Source organism: Delphinapterus leucas, chromosome 14, assembly GCF_059928025.1.
Source record: "Delphinapterus leucas isolate spDelLeu-1000000601 "Yukka" chromosome 14, BTC_Dleu_Yukka2, whole genome shotgun sequence".
Classification (NCBI taxonomy): domain Eukaryota; kingdom Metazoa; phylum Chordata; class Mammalia; order Artiodactyla; family Monodontidae; genus Delphinapterus; species Delphinapterus leucas.
Genome location: NC_143142.1, coordinates 66,859,210 through 66,881,767, shown reverse-complemented (window position 1 = coordinate 66,881,767; position 22,558 = coordinate 66,859,210). Strand labels below are relative to the sequence as shown.

At 41.9% G+C, this 22,558-nt stretch overlaps 1 protein-coding gene across 2 annotated transcripts in view; it reads right to left on the bottom strand.

Moving 5' to 3' along the window:
• The window catches only part of ME2 (malic enzyme 2), a 53,998-nt gene extending 36,897 nt beyond the window's left edge, over positions 1-17,101 (bottom strand). Inside the window, exons 1-2 of one of the 2 annotated variants that reach the window (XM_022584469.3) lie at positions 16,834-17,101; positions 3,275-3,394 (exon numbers count right to left, since the gene is read on the bottom strand). In XM_022584469.3, the coding sequence (XP_022440177.1) occupies positions 3,275-3,382 (108 nt within the window). In that variant the 5' untranslated portion in view covers positions 3,383-3,394; positions 16,834-17,101. The remainder of the gene's footprint in view (positions 1-3,274; positions 3,395-16,833) is intronic. The other variant, XM_089895199.1, reaches the window with a different exon arrangement.
• Positions 17,102-22,558: the final 5,457 nt, after the last annotated feature.

The window sequence follows — 22,558 nt, the reverse complement described above, 5'->3', positions numbered from 1 at the left end:
ATGGTAATTGTAATCCTCAGGGCAAACCACTAAGAAAATAACTCAGAAATAGGCAGGAAAAGAAAAGACAAGGGAATTTAAATGGCATCATAGAAAATTTAATACAAATGAAGGGAACAATGGAGTAAAGAGGAACAAAAGGCACATAAGACATTTAAAACAAATAGCAAAATAGCAGACATAAATCATACCTTATTAGTTATTACACTAACATAGATGGATTAAACTCTATAATTAAAAGGATTGGCAGAATGGATAAAAAAACATGATCCAATCATATGCTGACTACAACACACACACTTTGATTCAAAGATACAAATAGGTGGAAAGTAAAAGAATGGAAAAAGATACACCATGTCAATAGTAACCAAAAGAGAGTTGGAGTAGCTATGTTAGTAACAGACAAAATAGACTTTGAAACAAACATGTTACTAGAGGAGGGCATTTTGCTGAAAGCATCAATCCATTAAGAAGATACAACAATTATAAACATATTTTGTTAGATAACAAAATACATGAAGCAAAAACTGACAGAATTCGGGAGTAAGACAATTCAACAAGCTGAAAATTTCAATATCTCATTTTCAATAATGGAAAAAACAACTAGACAGAAAATCAACATGGAAAAAGAAGACTTGAACAACACCATAAAGCAACTAGACCTAGCAGACACTCCCCTCAAAAGAAGCAGGATACACATTCTTTTCAAGTGCACAAGGAATATTCCCCAGGACAGACCATTCATCAGGCCATAAAACGAGTCTCAATAAATCTGAAAGGATTTAAGTCACCCAAAGTATGATCTTCAACCACAATGCAATGAGATTAGAAATTAACAATGGGGGACTTCCCTGGTGGCACAGTGGTTAAGAATCTGCCTGCCAACACAGGGGACACTGGTTCGAGCCCTAGTCCAGGAAGATCCCACATGCCACGGAGCAACTAAGCCTGTGAGCCACAACTACTGAGCCTGCGCTCTAGAGCCTGCGAGCCACAACTACTGAGCCTGTGTGCCACAACTACTGAAGCCCGTGCACCTAGAGCCCGTGCTCCACAACAAGAGAAGCCACCGCATTGAGAAGCCCGCACACCATGACAAAGAGTAGCCCTCACTCACCGCAACTAGAGAAAGCCCGCGCATGGCAACGAAGACCCAACGCAGCCATAAGTAAATAAGTTAATTAAATAAGTTTTAAAAATAAAAGAAATTAATAATGGACATTTGGGAAATTCACAAATACTTTGATCTTAAACAACACACTCCTAAAAACCAATTGGTCAGAGAAGAAAGCACAGGGAAATTAGAAGATACTTCCAGATGAATTAAAACACACATACCAAAACTTATAGGATACAGTGAAAATAATGCTAAGGGAAATTTGTAGCTGTAAATGTAACTTAAAAAGGCAGAATGATTTCAAATCAATTGCCTAACCTTCCATCTTAAGAAACTAGGGGGAAAAAGGAACAAACTAAACCTGAAGCAAGAAGGAAGGAAATAATAAAGATTACAGTGAAAATAAATAAATAAAATAGAAAAAAACAATTGGAAAAATTAAAAGATTAAACCAAAAGTTGGTTCTTTGTAAAGACCTACAAAATTGATGAACTTTTATAATGAAAAAAGGGGGAGAAGACTCAAATCACTAAATCCTTTGTGCCTCATGTCGCTCCTTACAAGATTTTATCTAAGGTTGGAAAATATAAAGGGGTTAAAACCCCTGTATTTTTATATAGTTTTAAATGAACTGTGTTCATTTAAAAGTGCTTTACCTATCCTATTGCCAAAGATAAATGAGTAGCTACACATGGTTTCACTGCCTATCTCCCATTTAGATTTAAGAAACACTCAAAAGTGTTTTATTTATAATGTACAGTAGAAATTAAAATGATTATTAAAGAAATAATTTTATGTATTAAGTATTTATGTTAATAGTTGATCAAATTCTTAAATTTGCTGGCCTGGTGTAAGTGAAGACAACATAGTTTAAAATAGATGTCTTGATTAGCTCTTTAACAGTCAGCAGAAACAACCTTCCTCTCACCTGCCCTTCTCCTACTCTTTTCTGTCTTCCAATGCCACTTGTTCCACCAAACCTCTTTTGCTCATCTACACAACCGCAATGCCCTCCCAATTTACACAGAAGTGTACCTCCCTCTGCAACAGAGCAGGACCCTATGGTCTTTGCCCACCCCCATGTCCTCAGTCAAAGGAGACCACATAATAATTGTTTAGTCGTTAAGCATAGTCAAGGCCCTTTAGTCCCTCCTTAAGGGCTACAGATAACATTCTGAGCTGTATCCTGGGAGCTGTCTTATAGATACTGAAACACTCACCAGGTGGAAGAAGTTAACTATGTGATGACCAGGCTGTAGCCATGACATAAGCTGCCACAATTGCGAGAACTGGCCTCAAAGAAATGAGAACCAACCCTGGAACTGAAGATTAACTGTACCTAAAACAATCAAGGTGACACTGGTCGGACCACCAATGACCAATGTCAAGATGACTGTCAGAGCTGACTGTGCTGCTTCTGCACGTAGGCGCCTCCCTCAACCTATGAAAGCTCTTGCCCACTGGCTGTGGGGGGCATGTATGCCTCTGGACGGGCATCTGCCCTCCCCCCTCGTTGCTGGCATCCAAAATAAAGCAAACTTAACTTTCCATCAATCTTGCCTCTTTAATGGCTTTTGAGCAGTGAGCAGCTGGACCCTACTTTCAGTTACACTTTGGCTGATCTTGAGCTATTTTCCTTTAGATACATGCCATTTCTCCACATGAGTCAATATTGATAAAAATCCCTTAACTAGACTCTTCAGTGTGCAGGTAAGCATACTAGGGGGGGAAATAAAAGGCCCCTTCTATTTCTTTCCCTCCAAGGGCAGTTAGAATAATCCATCAGGGATTAGGAAATTACCAAACATTTATAAAAATGACAATATGACTAAACGGGATAAATCTAAATATACTGCATCTGGCCAACAGTTCTGGCCAATATGCTACTCTTGGGTTTTTGTTTTGTTTTGCTTTTGAGCTAGAACTAGGAAATAAACTCAATCCTTCTTGGGTGGTAGAAACTGTGAGGGTGAAATTTGGGAGGTATAAAGCAGCCATAATTGTCACAATGCGGAGAAAAGAGAAAATTCATGCACACTTCCGAACAGTTTTAGTATAAAGCTACAGAATACAAAAATTTCATACTTTATCAGTCTAAAATATATCAAACCTTTACCAGGAAGAGAGAAAATGTGTGTTAGAATTAATGTTACTAACCTTGTTTGTTCTTGGGTTCAACATAAGTGGCTTGCCTTTCTCTTTTATGTGCAAATGACGACATGCCAGAGTACAAGAAGTGGCAACTATTTTAAACCTGGACAACATCGTTTCTCTCACCTGGGAAAAACAAAGCAAATAAAGATGATGAGAAACATATTATAGAACTGCATGAATATCAGGGATCAGTTTTCAAAAGCAGATTTAGAAAGCTTCACTTCCCACAAGTGAAAAAATTTTTTCAAAATACATTTATGTTGGCAGAACCTTCAAGTTAGCAGAGGAGTAAGACGTGGAAATCACCTTCCTCCCCACAAATACATCAAAAATACATCTACATGTGGAACAACTCCTACAGAACACCTACTGAACGCTGGCAGAAGACCTCAGACTTCCCCAAAGGCAAGAAACTCCCCACTTACCTGGGTAGGGCAAAAGAAAAAAGGAAACACCGAGACAAAAGAATAGGGACGGGACCTGCACCTCTGGGAGGCAGCTGTGGAGGAGGAAAAGTTTCTACACACTAGGAAGCCCCTTCACTGGTGGAGACGGGCAGTGGGTTGGGGGGAAGCTTGGGAGCCAGGGAGGAGAGTGCAGCAACAGGGGTGCAGAGGGCAAAGTGGAGAGATTCCTGCACAGAGGATTGGTGCCGACCGGCACTCACCAGCCCGAGAGGCTCCTTTGCTCTCCCGCCGGGGCGGACGGTGGCTGGGAGCCTCATGGGAGCTGAGGCTCGGGCTTCAGAGATCAGATCCCAGGGAGAGGACTGGGGTTGGCTGCGTGAACACAGCCTGAAGGGGGCTAGTGAGCCACAGCTAGCAGGGAGGGAGTCCGGGAAAAGTCTGGAACTGCCTAAGAGGCAAGAGACCATTGTTTCCGGGTGCGTGAGGAGAGGGGATACAGAGCACTGCCTAAATGAGCTCCAAAAGAGGGCACGAGCCGCAGCTATCAGCGCAGACCCCAGAGACGGGCATGAAACGCTAAGGCTGCTACTGCAGCCACCAAGGAAGTCTGTGTGCAAGCATAGGTCCACACCTCCCCTCCCGGGAACCTGTGCAGCCTACCACAACCAGGGTCCCGTGATCCAGGGACATCTTCCCTGGGAGAACACACAGCATGCCTCAGGCTGTTGCAATGTCACTCTGGCCTCTGCCGTTGCAGGCTCGCCCCGCATTCCGTACCCCTCCCTCCGCCCAGCCTGAGTGAGCCAGAGCCCCCGAATCAGCGGCTCCTTTAACCCCGTCCAGTCTGGGCGGGGAACAGACGCCCTCAGGCGACCTACACCCAAAGCTGAACCCCAGGAGCTGTGTGAACAAAGAAGAGAAAGGGAAATTTCTCCCAGCAGCCTCAGGAGCAGCGGACCAAATCTCCACCATCAACTTGATGTGCGTTGCATCTGTGGAATACCTGAATAGACAACAAACCATCCCAAAATTGAGGCAGTGGACTTTGGGATCAACTGTAGACTTGCGTTTGCTTTCTGCATCTAATTTGTTACTGGTTTTATGTTTATCTTAGTTTAGTATTTAGAGCGTATTATCAGTGGTAGATTTGTTAACTGATTTGATTGCTCTCTTCCTTTTTTCTTAAATATATATATATATTTTCCTTTTTCTCGTTTTGTGAGTGTGTATGTGTATGCTTTTTTGTGTGATTTTGTCTGTATAGCTTTGCTTTTACCATCTGTCTTAGGGTTCTGTCTGTCCTTTTTTTTTTTTTGTATAGTTTTTAGCGCTTGTTACCATTGGTGGATTAGTTTTTCAGTTTGGTTGTTCTTTCTTTCTTTTTTTTTTTGCGGTACGCGGGCCTCTCACTGTTGTGGCCTCTCCCGTTGTGGAGCACAGGCTCCGGACGCGCAGGCTCAGCGGCCATGGCTCACGGGCCCAGCCGCTCTGCGGCATGTGGGATCCTCCCAGACCGGGGCATGAACCTGTGTCCCCTGCATTGGCAGGCGGACTCTCAACCACTGTGCCACCAGGGAAGCCCTCTTTCTTGTTTTTATTACTTTTTAATTTTAAGATTTTTTTTATTTTTTATTTTAATAATGTTATTTTACTTTATCCTTTCTTTTTTTTTTCTCCCTTTTCTTCTGAGCTGAGTGGCTGACAGGCTCTTGGTGCTCCAGCAGGGTGTCAGGCCTGAGACTCTGACGTGGGAGAGCCGAGTTCAGGACACTATGCCACCAGAGACTTCCCAGCTCCACATAATATCAAACGGCAAAAGCTATTCCAGAGATCTCCATCTCAACGCTAAGACCCAGCTTCACTCAACAACCATCAAGCTACAGTGCTGGACATCCTATGCCAAACAGCTAGCAAGACAGGAACACAACCCCACCCACTGGTAGACAGGCTGCCTAAAATCATAATAAGTCCACAGACACCCCAAAACACACCACCAGACGTGGTCCTGGCCACCAGAAAGACTAGATCCAGTCTCATCCACCAGAACATAGGCACCAGCTCCCTCCACCAGGAAGCCTACATAACCCACTGAACCAACCTTACCCACTGGGGGCAGACACCAAAAACAATGGGAACTACAAACCTGCAGCCTGAGAAAAGGAGACCCCAAACACAGTAAGTTAAGCAAAATGAGAAGAGAGAGAAAGACACAGATGAAGGAGCAAGGGAAAAACCCACTAGACCAAACAAATGAAGAGGAAATAGACAGCCTACCTGAAAAGGTATTCAGAGTAATGTTAGTAAAGATGATCCACAATCTTGGAAATAGAATGGAGAAAATAAAAGACAGGTTTAACAAGGACCTAGAAGAACTAAAGAGCAAACAAACAATGATGAACAACACAATAAATGAAATTAAAAATTCCCTAGAAGGAATCAATAGCAGAATAACTGAGGCAGAAGAACAGATAAGTGACCTGGAAGATAAAATAGTGGAAATAACTACTGCAGAGCAGAATAAAGAAAAAAGAATGAAAAGAACTGAGGACAGTCTCAGAGACCTCTGGGACAACATTAAACACACCAACATTCGAATTATAGGGGTCCCAGAAAAAGAAGAGAAAAAGAAAGGGACTGAGAAAATATTTGAAGAGATTACAGTTGTAAACTTCCCTAATACGGGAAAGGAAATAGTCAATCAAGTCCAGGAAGCACAGAGAGTTCCATACAGTACAAATCCAAGGAGAAACATGCCAAGACACATATTAATCATACTATCAAAAATTAAATACAAAGGAAAAATATTAAAAGCAGCAAAGGAAAAGCAACAAATAACATACAAGGGAATGCCCATAAGGTTAATAGCTGATCTTTCAGCAGAAACTCTGCAAGCCAGAGGGGAGTGGCAGGACATATTTAAAGTGATGAAAGGGAAAAACCTACAACCAAGATTACTGTAGCCAGCAAGGATCTCATTTACATTCGATGGAGAAATTAAAACCTTTACAGACAAGCGAAAGCTAAGAGAATTCAGCACCACCAAACCAGCTTCACAACAAATGCTAAAGGAACTTCTCTAGGCAGGAAACACGAGAGAAGGTTAAAGACCTACAATAACAAACCCAAAACAATTAAGAAAATGGTAACAGTAACATACATATCGATAACTACCTTAAATGTAAGTGGATTAAATGCTCCAACCAAAAGACAGAGACTGGCTGAATGGATACAAAAACAAGACCTGTGTATATACGCTGCCTATAAGAGACCCACATCGGACCTAGGGACACATACAGACTGAAAGAGAGGGGATGGAAAAAGAGGCTAAACAATACATTACTAAATAACCAAGAGATCACTGAAGAAATCAAAGAGGAAATAAAAAAATACCTAGAAACAAATGACAGTCAAAACATGATGACCCAAAACCTATGGGATGCAGCAAAAGCAGTTCTCAGAGGGAAGTTTATAGCAATACAATCCTACCTCAAGACACAAGAAACATCTCAAATAAACAACCTAACATTATACCTAAAGCAATTAGAGAAAGAAGAACAAAAAAACCCCTAAAGTTAGCAAAAGGAAAGAAATCATAAAGATCAGATCAGAAATAAATAAAAAAGAAATGAAGGGAACAATAGCAAAGATCAATAAAACTAAAAGCTGGTTCTTTAAGAAGATAAACAAAATTGTTAAACCATTAGCCAGTAGCACCAAGAAAAAAAGGGAGAAGACTCAAATCAGTAGAATTAGAAATGAAAAAGGAGAAGTAAAAACTGACACTGCATAAATACAAATGATCATGAGAGATTACTACAAGCAAATCTGTGCCAATAAAGTGGACAACCTGGAAGAAGTTGACAAATTCTTAAAAAAGCAAAACCTTCCGGGACTGAACTAGGAAGAAATAGAAAATATAGACAGACCAATCACAAGCACTGAAATTGAAACTGTGATTAAAAATCTTCCAACAAACAAAAGCTCAGGACCAGATGGCTTCACAGGCGAATCCTATTAAACATTTAGAGAAGAGCTAACACCGATTCTTCTCAAACTCTTCCAAAATATAGCAGAGGGAGGAACACTCCCAAACTCATTCTATGAGGCCACCATCACACTGATACCAAAACCAGAAAAAGATGTCACAAAAAAAGAAAACTACAGGCCAATATCCCTGATGAACATAGATGCAAAAATCCTCAACAAAATACTAGCAAACAGAATCCAACAACACGTTAAAGGGATCATACACCGTGATCAAGTGGGGTTTATCCCAGGAATGCAAGGATTCTTCAATATACACAAATCAATCAATGTGATACACCATATTAACAAACTGAAGGATAAAACCCATATGATCTTCTCAATAGATGCAGAAAAAGCTATTGACAAAATTCAACACCCACTTATGATATAAAACCTCCAGAAAGTAGGCATAGAGGGAACTTACCTCAACATAATAAAGGCCATATATGACAAACCTACAGCCAGCATTGTTCTCAATGGTGAAAAACTGAAACCACTTCCACTAAGATAAGGAACAAGACAAGGTTGCCCACTCTCACCACTATTATTCAACATACTTTCGGAATTTTTAGCCAAAGCAATCAGAGAACAAAAAGAAATAAAAGGAACCCAAATCGTAAAAGAAGTAAAACTGTCACTGTTTGCAGATGACCTGATACCATACACAGAGAATCCTAAAGATGCCACCAGAAAACTACTAGAGCTAATCAATGAATTTGGTAAAGTAGCAGGATACAAAATTAATGCACAGAAATCTCTTGCATTCCTATACACTAATGATGAAAAATCTGAAAGAGGAATTAAGGAAACACTCTCATTTACCATTGCAACAAAAAGAATAAAATACCTAGGAATAAACCTACCTAAGGAGACAAAAGACCTATATACAGAAAACTATAAGACACTGATGAAAGAAATTAAAGGTGATACAAACAGATGGAGAGATACACCATGTTCTTGTATTGGAAGAATCAACACTGTGAAATGACTACACTACCCAAAGCAATCTACAGATTCAATGTAATTGCTGTCAAACTGCCAATGGCATTTTTCACAGAACTAGAACAAAAAATTTCACAATTTGTATGGAAACACAAAAGACCCTGAACAGCCAAAGCAATCATAAGAAAAATGGAGCTGGAGGAATCAAACTCCCTGACTTCATACTATACTACAAAGCTACAGTACTGGCACAAAAACATAAATATAGATCAGTGGAACAGGATAGAAAGCCCCAAGATAAACCCACGCACATATGGTCACCTTATCTTTGATAAATGAGGTACGAATATACAATGGAGAAAAGACAGCCTCTTCAATAAGTGGTGCTGGGAAAACTGGACAGCTACACGTAAAAGAATGAAATTAGAACACTTCCTAACACCATACACAAAAATAAACTTAAAATGGATTAAAGACCTAAATGTAAGGCCAGACACTATCAAACTCTTAGAGGAAAACATAGGCAGGACACTCTATGGCATAAATCACACCGTGATCCTTTTTGACCCACCTCCTAGAGAAATGGAAATAAAAACAAAAATAAACAAATAGGACCTAATGAAACTTAGAAGCTTTTGCACAGCAAAGGAAACTATAAACAAGACGAAAAGACAACCCTTAGAATAGGAGAAAATATTTGCAAACGAAGTAACTGGCAAAGGATTAATCTCCAAAATATACAAGCAGCTCATGCAGCTCAATATCAAAAAAACAAACACCCCAATCCAAAAAAGCGCAGAAGACCTAAATAGACATTTCTCCATAGAAGATATAGAGATTGCCAACAAACACATGAAAGGATGGTCAACATCGCTAGTCATTAGAGAAATGCAAATCAAAACTACAGTGAGGTATCACCTCACACCAGTCAGAACGGCCATCATCAAAAAATCTACAATAAGTGCTGTAGAGGGTGCGGTGAAAAGGGAACCCTCCTACACTGTTGGTGGAAATGTAAATTGATACAGCCACTGTGGAGAACAGTATGGAGGTTCCTTAAAAAACTAAAAATAGAACTACCATATGACCCAGCAATCCAACTACTGGGCACATACCCTGAGAAAACCATAATTCAAAAAGAGTCATGTACCACAATGTTCATTGCAGCACTATTTACAATAGCCAGGACATGGAAGCAACCTAAGTGTCCACTGACAGATTAATGGATAAAGATGTGGCACATATGTAATGGAATATTATTCAGCCACAAAAAGAAATGAAATTGAGTTATTTGTAGTAAGGTGGATGGACCTAGAATCTGTCATACAGAGTGCAGTAAGTCAGAAAGAGAAAAACAAATACCTATGCTAACACATATATATGGAATTAAAAAAAAAAAAGGTTCTGAAGAACCTAGGGGCAGGACAGGAATAAAGACTCAGATGTAGAGAATGGACTTGAGGACATGGGGAGGGAGAAGGGTAAGCTGGGACGAAGTGAGAGAGTGGCATTGACATATATACACTATCAAATGTAAAACAGATAGCTAGTGGGAAGCAGCCGCATAGCACAGGGAGATCAGCTGGGTGCTTTGTGACCACCTAGAGGGGTGGGATAGGGAGGGTGGGAGGGAGGTTCAAGAGGGAGGGTATATGGGGATATATGTATATGTATAGCTGATTCACTTTGTTATACAGCAGCAACTAACACAACAATGTAAAGCAATTATACTCCAGTAAAGATGTTTTAAAAATACATTTATGTTTCTACAGGTTGTAAGGGATTATAAAATACATAAGGTGAAGGCAAAGATTCACTTTTCCTGACAACAGTCTAAGTCCTTGATAATAATCATTGCTACTCTTTATGCATTACCTACTACAGTTTGCCAAATATTTACCCTTTTTCTAATCCACACAAGTGTGGCAAGGTATGAAACATCTAGTAAACAGTAAGTGTTTTCATGGAAGTGATTTCAATGTAAACAGGTGTGGGAGAGTTTAGGTTGAAGGTGGAAATGTAAATAATAGAAAAGCCTGGAGCACACACTTTCAGAGGAAGTGAAGCCATCCAGATTCTTAACCTAGATGTCAAATTTTAAGGTATTAGTAATATTCAATATTTAAATTCAGTGTACTAAAATTTTTTTGTTTTTAGAAAACCTGTTATGTAATATTTAAAAATCAGGCAAATTGTATTGAAAACATGTTTTTGTCCTTTCACATCCATAGCAAACATGAGAATTTTTCAAAATGGAAAACTACATAATACATTAAATCTTAAATATTTACTGATGGGAATATAATAGATTCTTCTGCATATCAATTTTTCTACTAAATATCAATTTGCAACGCTCATTTATTTCTTTAATCATCATAAACCATTATAATTATCATGCAATAGTTTTTAAATGGAATTTCTATTTGTTGAGAAATCCATGGGTTGTGTATGGGGGTGCAGCAAAATCATCTACGTTAGGATTTTAAGTTAATTTTTATGGAGCTGAAATTCACATAACAAAATTAACTGTTTTAAAATAAACAATTCAGAGGGATTTAGAAAGTCCATAATGTTGTACAACCACCTCTATCTAGTTCCAAAACATTTTCATCATCCCAGAAGGAAATACCACACCCATTAAGCAGTTTTCCCCACTCCCCCAGTGACTGCAACCACCAGTCTGCTTTCTGTATTTTTGTATTTACCTATTCTGGATATTTCATATAAATGTGGTACCTAAATATGGGCACAAAACAAGAAATCTAAATGATCATAAGCACATCAAGAATCATGAGAGACGGGAATTGGGGAAAGGGATAGGACAGATGTTGTTTAAAGGTACAAAGTTTCATCAAGAGGCCTAAGAGATAAGTCCTAGAGATCTAATGCATAGTGAACACAGACAACAATATTGTATTATAATCATCTAACTTGCAAAGAGACTAGAACTTAATTATTCCAACCACTAAAAAGAAATTATAATTAGGTAATTATACCTATAGGTATATACCTATACCAATATATTGCAGAGGTGCTAATTATCAGTACAATGGCAATATTACAATGTATCAAATTAACCTGTTGTACACCTTAAATTTACACAATGTTTCATGTCAAATGTATTTCAATAATGATAATAAAAAAGAATCACGAGAGACACCATAAGATAACTGATTGGTTTTCTTCAAAAATGTAAATGCCATGAAAAACACTAAAGAACCAATGCAACTTAAAGAAGACCGAACAGATAGGACAACTAAATGCAAAACCTGATCCCCCAAAATGCCATCAAGGATATTACTGGGATAACTGGCAAAATTGGGAGATATACTGTAACTTACATAAAAGTCTTGTATAATTTAAAATTTTCTGAGTTCGATAACCATATGTAAGAGGTATCCTTTTCTGAAAATACACAGTGAAGTATTAAGGGGCCAAGAAGTATGATGTATACAACCACGTCTTTCAAATTATTTCAAAATAAATTTTGAAAAGACAGAAATTGAAGGTGCAGCCCTGATCATGTTTGTGTGGTTCTTCCAGGAGAGAAAGCATTATTTATCACAATTAAAACTTTGGTACCAAAAGACTGGATTAGTATTGCAGCATATTGGCGAGGTAGGAAAATCTAAAACAGTATGGAATACCTTTTACTTTATTTAAAATCAAAGACTATCTGAGAAAAATACACTTTGCAATTAGTACTTGTGGTGTAGTAAGAAATATTATTTGGTCTTGGTCCCCAGTTCTTGTACAGAGTTCCTAAAAACTGCTGGAATTTCTTGAGTGACAGGAGTATCTTTTGCTATTCATAAGCAGCCCCTTTTGATCAGACCTGAGTTTATGCTAATGAGGTGACTTAGGGTGAGGCTACTACAGAACCTCGGTCACCAGAAAGACCAAGTGATTATTAGAGAGTGGGAACTTTCAGTACCAGTCCAGTTCCCCTGGGAAAGGGGGTGGGGACGATGGCGATTAAGATCCATAAAAACTTTTGAACAAGGAGAGTTGATGAACTTTCAGGTTGGTGAACACATCTAGGTGCTGGGGGGTGGCAAGAGCAGAGGGCAAGGATGCACCGTGCCCTGCCCGACCCCACCCCCAATACCTAGTCCTATGTGTCTTTTCCATCTGTTCCTGAGTTGTATCCTTTTATAAGAAACTGGTAAATATAAGTAAAGTGTCTCCCTGAGTTCTGTGAGCTATTATAGCAAATAATCTAACCTGAGTAAGGGGTTGTGGGAAGCCCTGATTTACAGCTGGTTGGTAAGAAGGATAGGTCAAAACCTGGGGCTTGCGCTTGGCATCTGAAGTGGGGGCAGTCTTTCCGGGCTGAGTCCCTAACTTGTGGGATCCGAAGTTACCACCAGGTAGACAGTGTTAGAATTAAGTTGTAGCACACCCCGTCAGTGTCTGCCTAGAGCTGGAGAACTCCTGGATGTGGGGAGAAAACACATCTGGTGGCCAGAAGAGTTGAGTCTGTGAGTAGGAAGAAAGTTTTTCTCTTCAGTAGTTAACTTAAGATCAGCATTCTGACATATAAAATCTTCTATTTTCAGCCCCTGGCTAAAATTTTGCTTCTATCAAATACTGAATTTAGTCTGTAAAATAAAGATTACCTGTTAAATCTACCTCATAGGTAACTGTAATGATCAAATGAGAGAATAGATGCAGAAAAGTATTAAAGACTGACTTAAAGAGTAAAGTGTTACAGCACTCAAATGATTACTTTATGACTAAGTGATAGAGAGTAAAATAAAATATAAAAGTAATTTTAATAGTGTCTTTAAAACAAGTAGGCATAAGTTAAAAAACTTAAGGAGAAAAACCAACCTCTGCCAAAAACAGAACCAAGGACTAAGGAGAGAGACAGACAGACAGACAGCAGGCTTAATAGCAGCTGGAGGCAACAGGACAAAATGCGGAAAACCCACACCTAACTCCTCATGTTATACAGACAGGATGGAGGAACTGTAAAAATGAGTGAAGCAAAAACAGGAAACAAAATAAGGTGGGGCTTCCCATTGAACAAATATGAAAACTCAAGCTGCTTACTTGAGCTTCCTGGCTATTGAGGTATGCCTGTGGTTTCTCCCTCTGGTGTGTCATTCATCCTGCCTTGCCCTGGGGGTTAGTGAATTTACTCTCTGGGTGGTGTTTATAAACTGGACTGGGACTGAAACTGCTAGGCCACTGACTGCTGGAGAATACTCTCCCTGGCCCCCTAGCTGGGGGGTAGAAAGCAGAAGTTCAACGTAACAGAGACCAAAATTAGAGAGAGGTCATGACTAGGTACAGTGAGCACAAGCTCTGCAGTCAGTCTGAATCTGGACGCAGCTAATTACCAGCTTGGAATCAGTTATGTCACCCAATCATTCCCAAGTGGTCTCTGAATTGGTGTCTGTCTGAGACACGTTTTTCACTAGTCTATAACCAAATGAGAAAAACTAGCACAACATAGTATTGAAATAGGAGGGAAGGGGGCAGGGCACAACCTTTGAAAGAATGACACAGCCCAAGGACGTGACATAAACAGATTAGAACCAAATGGGTCCAAGATGGCAGACAGGTCGACTTCCACTAGACCTTGAGCCCCAGTAAAAGCTCATTGTAACGCATCAGCAAGCTAAATGACAAACCCACAGGTGCCATGACAGTTCCAAGGCTACCATAAGGATCAAAAAGTGGGCGGTGGCCCAATTCCTGGAAATCCCCACCCCTTCCTGAAACAGCTGGAATACTCCTCCCACTCATTAGCCTATGAAATTACCCACCACTATAAAAAACTGACAACCCCATACCCTTGTGCCTTTCTCACCTTCTGAGATGGCCCATGCTCTGTTTGTTGAGTGCATTTCTCCCAAGGCATCTCGCCTTCTGAGACGGCCCACACTCCCTCTGCGAAGTGTGTTTCTCTCTAAATAAATCCACTTCTTACCTATCACTTTGTCTCTCACTGAATTCTTTCTGCGATGAGACATCAGGAACCTGAGCTTCATTAAGTCCTGAAACCAGGTGTGTGATCTCAGTTGGAAGACTGTGGGTTTTCCCTGGGTTCGAGTCCTGGCCTCGTGGGTTCAAGTCCCAATCTGGGTTTTGGCCAGGTTTGAGTCCCGGACATGTGGGTTCAAGTTCCAATCTGAGGTGCATGGTTTCAGTATAGTTTTTTTTTTTTTTAAATAACTATATGACTTTTGCAATGAAATATTCAAGTAACGCATGCAGTTATTTTTATTTTATTTTATTTTATTTTTTTGCGGTACGCGGGCGTCTCACCGTTGTGGCCTCTCCCGTTGTGGGGCACTCTCAACCACTGCACCACCAGGGAAGCCCCAGTATAGTTTTTCATAATACTAAATTTATTGTCTTCGTTTTCATGTTGTAATTATCTTCCTCCCTTTTTGGTGGTAAAAAAATTTTTTTTTTTGTTTTGAAAGGATGGGGATGGTAGATTGTAGTAGGTTTTTTGTTGTTGTTGTTTGTTTGTTTGTTTGCGGTACGCGGGCCTCTCACTGCTGTGGCCTCTCCCGTTGCGGAGCACAGGCTCCGGACGCGCAGGCTCAGCGGCCATGGCTCACGGGCCCAGCGGCTCCGCGGCATGTGGGATCTTCCTAGACTGGGGCACGAACCCGTGTCCCCTGCATCGGCAGGCGGACTCTCAACCCCTGCGCCACCAGGGAAGCCCTATGCCTAACTTTTAATTAAGTCTTTATAGCTACCATAAAAGAATCAGATAACAGATTATAAATCATTGCTCACAGTTGACTAGTTAAAGGTCCACTATTAGAAGATAACGCTAAACATTTTTCCTTTATTTCTGCAAGCCATGTAACATAACTCAAATAGTTATAGTAGTTACACAATATATATTTACCTATCATTTGTGTAACTACTATAGTGTGTGTATATATATGTGTATACACACACGCGCACACACGCAGCTGTGTATGTGGGGGGGTTGTAACGTAATGACTGTTTCTTCTCTAATTTCCAGAATGCTTGGCAACTAAAAATCAAAACTTAGGAGCACAACACTGCACTTAGCTTTACAGCATGAACAGTGCTTAAGGAGCATACAAGCTTAAGAGGAGGCTGGAGCTATTAAGTTAGATTGCCTGAGTTCGACTCCAGGCTTTGCCACGCAAAACCTGTGATCTTGGGTAAGTTACTTAGCCTTTCTAATTTTCATTTGTAACCTGGAGATAATAAAGAGTACCAACTTCAGGGCATTACTTTGAGATAATTCTTGCAGGAAACAGCACTCAGCTCCTGATTAACAATTAATACATGCTTCCATGTTATCAGTTGCAACACTAAAAGAAATAACAGTGCTATCAACTGTTTTGTTTTGAAGTGACTGCCACAAACATTAAGAAGGTAAATCAAACAGATATGCGATAACACGTTTTGTAAGGAAGCACTTCTGTTGAGATCTGTTAGTTTGATTAAGCTTCTTCTCACCAAACGGCAACGGAAATTTTCTAGAATTATCTTCGGAACCAAGAAAGTCAAATCCGGGACCTCAGTGTAACACCACACAAGCAGAAATGGATATCACCAGCGTGAAAGAAACACCTGCCAATCCTGGTCCACAGATGTCATTTCACATGAATGGACAGAACCGTTCCAATTTAGAACTTTCTAGCCTGCAACAAACGTCCTTTAAAGCAAGGAACAATCACAACACACAAACAAAATGCCTAAGTCCTGCCATTAATTCACCCCTGCAGAAAAAGAGAACTATTAGATAAAAGGATTTGGAGCGACAAAATCGGTCTTTAAGGGGCGCGGGAGTAAAGGGTATACGAGATGCTCCTGTTAAGGAAGCCGCAGGGCCTTACTCCAGGTTGGGAAGGGGGGGCGCCCTGGGACGAGCGAGTCTCGACCGGGAAGTCGCGTCCCCAAACCGTGCGCCAGGGAAGAGCCGCCCACGGGCAAACAGGGGGTGGCGAGACCCCACCGTTCCCCACGGTCTCAGCCGGGACTCGACGAACCACTTCCCTTCACCCTGCCCTCCCATCCGCCAAGCTGGGACCTTGAGGGCCGCACGCGCGGAGGCCGGCGGCGGGTCCGCGCTCGGCTCCCCGGGCCGGGGTGAGGAGGCCGGCGCCCGGTCCCATCCCGGAACTCCCGCCCGGGCCCCGCCGCGGCAGGCCGCCCGCAGCTGCGAGCCGTGCGGAGCCTTACCCGACGTCTAGCCAGGCGACAGGTGGTGCTGCCGGCGGAAAGGCCGCGGCCCCGCAGCCCACCCGGACGATGCTCAGCTCCGGCCGAGTTCGGCCCTCCCCTTCTCGAGGCTTTCCGGAGCCGGCTCCAGGTCAGGATCGGAATGGCTTGGTCGGATGGATAATAGCCGAGGCAGCCAGTAAATCCGCGTACTGGGAAGAGGGAACAGGGAGTACAGCCGGCGCGGCCCCATGGGGGGAGACTGACGGGCGCGCAGGCCAATACGGAGGCAGGAACCCAGCCTTGAGGGGCGGGGCTCCGCTTTGAGGTTTCGCGACCGGCGCACCCGCGTTCCAGCCTCGCAGTACCTTCCTCTGTTTGGTGGCTAGAGGTTATCATTTAGGGCCAGGTGCATGCCCTTAAGGGCCCGACCCCAAGTAGTGAGAGAGGGGTCGTGTAGGGTGGGGGGAGTCCGGATATAAAGACGAATACCGCCGCCCCACGAAAAGACCTGGGGCTGGCTACCGCAGACTTCGCCTTCCCGCGGCTGGCGGTATGGTTTGGGGTGATGGCTGCGTTTTCGCGCGAGAAGAGGCTCTGCGCAGGCGCGGGCGAGGCCGGGAATCGGGTGGGATGGGGCGTGTCGACGGGTACCAGTCTCCGACCCCGAGAAGAGAGGAAGGCTGGGACTTTAGGTCGGTTCTGGACAGCCAGTGGAGGCAGGGAGAGGATTACAGAGATTTAAGAGCGGGATACACGCCAGGAGAATGGAGAAGCAGAAGAGGGAGGACCCAGGAAATGCGAAGCCTCCGCAGTTGAGGAACGCTTTATGTTTCTGAGCAATTTTTGTCTAAGAGTTGCTCTTCTGCCGAATTCTTTGCTACTCCCCACGGTTGCTTACACACTTTGGCCTGCAGGGAATTTACTAATGATCCCTACAATCACAGTCACCATAAATAGATATTCAATGTTCCCTCTCAGAAAAGCACTGGAACCCTAAATTGTCATCTTGAAAGCTGCAGGACCATACCTTAATACATCTATACTCACCCACGGTTATGATATTGGAGGATATTTCTTCATTCTTATTTCAGAAAATGTTATCACCCAAAATTCTTTACTGTAATCGGGTTCGTGTGATTTTAAAGTATAATAATAATAGTTTTTAACTAAAGATGTAAAGGATAAAAAAGAGGTAAGGCAGGGCTTCCCTGGTGGCGCAGTGGTTGAGAGTCTGCCTGCCAATGCAGGAGACACGGGTTCGTGCAGCGGTCCGGGAAGATTCCACATGCCGCGGAGCGGCTGGGCTCGTGAGCCATGGCCGCTGAGCCTACGCGTCCGGAGCCTGTGCTCCGCCACAAGAGAGGCCGCGATAGTGAGAGGCCCGCGCGCCGCGATAGTGAGAGGCCCGCGCACCGCGATGAAGAGTGGCCCCCACTTGCCGCAGCTAGATAAAGCCCTCGCACAGTAAACGAAGACCCAACACAGCCAAAAAATAAATTAATTAATTTTTAAAAAAGTTAAAAAAAATCAAAATGGGGTAACTGTGGTTCAGGCATTCAAAATGGAGACTAGTGGCCATTGTGGATATGGTTTCAGACACATGCCTGCATTACTGAGAACTTGAATTTTCTTTTTTTTTTTTTGCGGTTCGCGGGCCTCTCACTGTTGTGGCCTCTCCCGTTGCGGAGCACAGGCTCCGGACGCGCAAGCTCAGCGGCCATGGCTCACGGGCCCAGCCGCTTCACGGCATGTGGGATCTTCCCGGACCGGGGCACGAACCCATGTCCCCTGCATCGACAAGCGGACTCCCAACCACTGTATCACCAGGGAAGCCCTTGAATTTTCTGAACTATAATCAGACTCAAGGACACCACCAGCCCTTCTCAAAACGATGTCTGCTAGCAGCTGCCAGCTGCAACATTATGGTCTCAACGTCTCTCCTGTAACTCTGCCACCATTTCAAACCCCAACCAATCCTTGCTTAATAAGCCCCCTAACTTCTTGCCAGCTCCAATCCTAATTATTGACAAACAACTTATCAAGTTTGTGGGTTTTGCCTTTATAAGCCTCCCCCATTTTGTAGTCTGGCAGAACACAATTCAAGTCCTTCTCGAATCTGTGGCTCCGGGCTATAGTCCTCAGCTTGGCGCAAATAAAACTCTCTTCTATTCCTATTATGGATTGTTTATTGATTATTTTCATTGCCGTTACCATTATATCACCTGAAATAGACTAGATTTGAATTTTGTAATAGAGCTCTAGAGCAGGCATGAGATCTCCTCTTGCATGTCTATTCCATCCCGTGTCCATGTGATTGGACAGAGGTCATGGGTGCAGGGCTAACTTTGTGTGATGGTGGGAGAGATAGGCAGGTTGCTAGGGTGAGAAGCTTATGAGGATAACCATTGCACCCCTGCACTCAGCCTCTCTCCCCAACTGCTGACCGGTTTCCTCTATACCAGGAAATAAGTTTTCATTCAACAACCTTCAGAAATGATGAGAAAGAAAGACAATGAATTCAAAGAGTTCTTGGGTGCCATACCTGTGTTTCTCATTGTCCCCAAATGTCGGAAATTCACTTTGGAGCCCATCACTGTCTCCAATCTGTTAAAAACAAAATTTAACTGAGTAAATTTGAAGATTTAATTGGCTTTATTCATGAATCAGGCAGCATCTCATCTGGCAAATAGAGACATACTCCCAGAAGCGATTACCTCTTAAACTTGGGTTACCTAGAAAGCTCTGTGGAAGAGCACAAGAGCAAATCTTGACTTAAGTAGAAAAGTTCCTTAAATAATGTATTACCTACAAGTTCACTAACTCTTATCCATAATTCCGGAATCCAGAAGGGTTTTTTTCCCCATGATTTTGTAATTTTGGTGGAGCCAGAATTTATTTGGTGACAAATAAGAATTTGTCACAAGGCTGTCTATAGTCTTCATTTCTCCAACATAATGTAAATATTTACATGTTTCTCTTCAGTAACAAGAATGTTTTGTGGCACTACCCCAGATCCCACTGAGGATATTATAAAACATACAGTATATGCTCCTTATAATGTTTTCCCAAATCCCAAAGTTTCTAAATTCTGAAGCCCAACTGGCTCCAAGAACTTCTTCCATTTTTATGAGCCAATCCTTCTTATGGCAAAATAAATTAGGGAAAAACTACGTATAGTTCTTAATTTCAGTTTTGCTGGGATTAAGCAGAAAATTTTTTACGTAAATACTGTTTATTACAACACTTAAAAAGCTAAATTTATTGTGAGTGAGAAATGATCATGACATTTTACTTGGTGCTGTGAGCACAGAAATGACTGATCGGATGAGTTATGAGAACTTAGCTTTTAAGGAGAAATTTTTGATGACAGAAGTCAGTAAAGGTTAGCTTTAAGGGGGTTGGCTGAAAAGAGACACAAGGGAACATTCTATATCTCAGTCTGGACACTAGCTATACAAGTGTATTCATGTGTAAGAAATCATCAAGTTTGAGTGATGTAATGTACACACGTTACTGCATGAATTTTATATCCACCCCAGTAAATATATAAAATAAACCATTTGTATTGTGCACTGCTGTTTCTTTTGGAGCAAATGTTCTCCATGGAAACTGTTATGGATCTAATACCTTTCTTCTAGGCTTTCCTCTTTGGTGTCCTCCACTGGACCCTCTAAGAAAAAGGTGGGGACCATTCTTGGCTGCTCAGAATGTAGCTCACCAGGCCTTCTGGAGTTGTCAAAATAGCCATGCAGAAAATACAAAAAAGTGCTGAGCCTGGAAATAAGGCACAGGCGTTTCCTGGAAGGATGATTACAAGGCCGGTGATCTGGTAAAACAAGGTGCCAAGGCCCAAATCAACAGGAAACTAGGAGGAAGAAATACGTATTGGGGTAGGTCACTGAACAAACAGAAGCATGTGGGTGTGGAGCAGCCTGTGTGAGTCCTGTGCTGTTGGGAGTTGAGGCCACCCACCATCTCTGGGTTTGCCTTTGGTTGGGCTGGTTCACCTGTGAAGTGAGAGGAGCTATAAAGGGGCAGGCTGATGCTGCACACTTGGCTACATGACTTCCCTGTAAAACTTCATTAGGCAAAGTTTAAAGAGGTGTGTAGCCAGTTGTCTCGAGATGGGTACACATTTGCCCACTTTCTCAAAATCAAAGAAGGATGCTTGGAAAAACTTTTGTATCAATTGCCATGAAAATAGAGCAGCTTGATTTCTTTCTTTTTTTGTTTGTTTGTTTTTTTGCTTGCGGGATCTTAGTTCCCCAAACCAGGGATTGAACCCGGGCCCCGGCAGTGAAAGCACCAAGTCCTAACCACTGGACCGCCAGGTAATTCCCTAGAGCAGCTTGATTTAATCCAAACACTACAATGTATTTTCTTAAGGGAAAACCATATTATTGATGTTTCAGAGAATTATGGAAGGTCATTCTCTTTGTAATGAGAATATACGTGAGCAGGATCATTGGTTTTAGGTTGGCACATTATCTATCGCTAAAGCAGACTGTGCTAACCACATTTTTTTTTTAAGTTAATTTATTTTTGGCTGCATCGAATCTTCGTTGCTGTGCGCGGGCTTTAGTTGCAGCGAGCGGGGGCTACTCTTCGTTGCGGTGCGCGAGCTTCTCATTGCAGGGGCTTCTCTTGTTGCGGAGCACGGGCTCTAGGTAAACAGGCTTCAGTAATTGTGGCACGCGGGCTCAGTAGTTGTGGCTCACTGTCTCTAGAGTGCAGGCTCAGTAGTTGTGGCTCACGGGCTTAGTTGCTCCGCGTCATGTGGGATCTTCCCAGACCAGGGCTCGAACACCTGTCCCCTGCATTGGCAGGCTGATTCTTAGCCACTGCACCACCAGGGAAGTCATAATCACATGTTTAGATTTACACAACTCCATCTGCCTTAGAATAGGAAATATGAATAATGAATGCTGACTGCGCTGCTGGGAATTATCCCTCAGTAAATTAGGGTTATTAAAAATGTAAACTCTTTAAAAATACAAGAGAAAGTAAACAGTATATCTAAAGGCATTTGTGCTAGACACTCTGCAAAAACAAACTTGTCAGCCTAGTCTGGGGGTGAGACATAAAAACATTTGGTGAAGGTAAGTACTATCATTAAGAAACAACAATGTTTTCATTATTCCCAAAATACAATAATGTGCTAATGATGATAATTACCTCCATAAAAGTGCTAACAATTCTTTATATAATTAAAATAAATATAACTTTGCAGGCTGTCTGAAAGAGTAAACTAATAGCATAATAAACAGTGTCTTCATTAAAAAAATATTTTAAGGAAAGTTCTGGAAATTTTTGTGAAGAACAAAGAGGTTAATATCATAGGCTTGTTAATAATCAAAGAACCTTTACTCCTCAAGGAAAAATAGCATTTTGATGTTTATGGATAATATTGTATCACACTTGATTTTTCTCTAAGACTTTCAAGTATACTGGAGAGAGTAAGGCAAAAATTTACTATGTCATGTCATTGTGGAAATAACCTCTTTCTTTTAGTGATCCAAAGTGATTTGGTCTTGCTAAGGCTGCCCCTAAGATCTTCCTGAGTCAGAGGCTTCTTGGTGTTACTTATTCTAAATCCTAGTCCGGGCTCCATCATTATCTGTAAGCTCTTAAGGGAGGACTCCAGGATCAGCAACATTGGTATCACCTGTGAACTTGTTAGAAAAATGAAATCAGGATCCCCACTCCAGACCTACAGCGTCAGAATCCAACAGGTTTAGGCGGT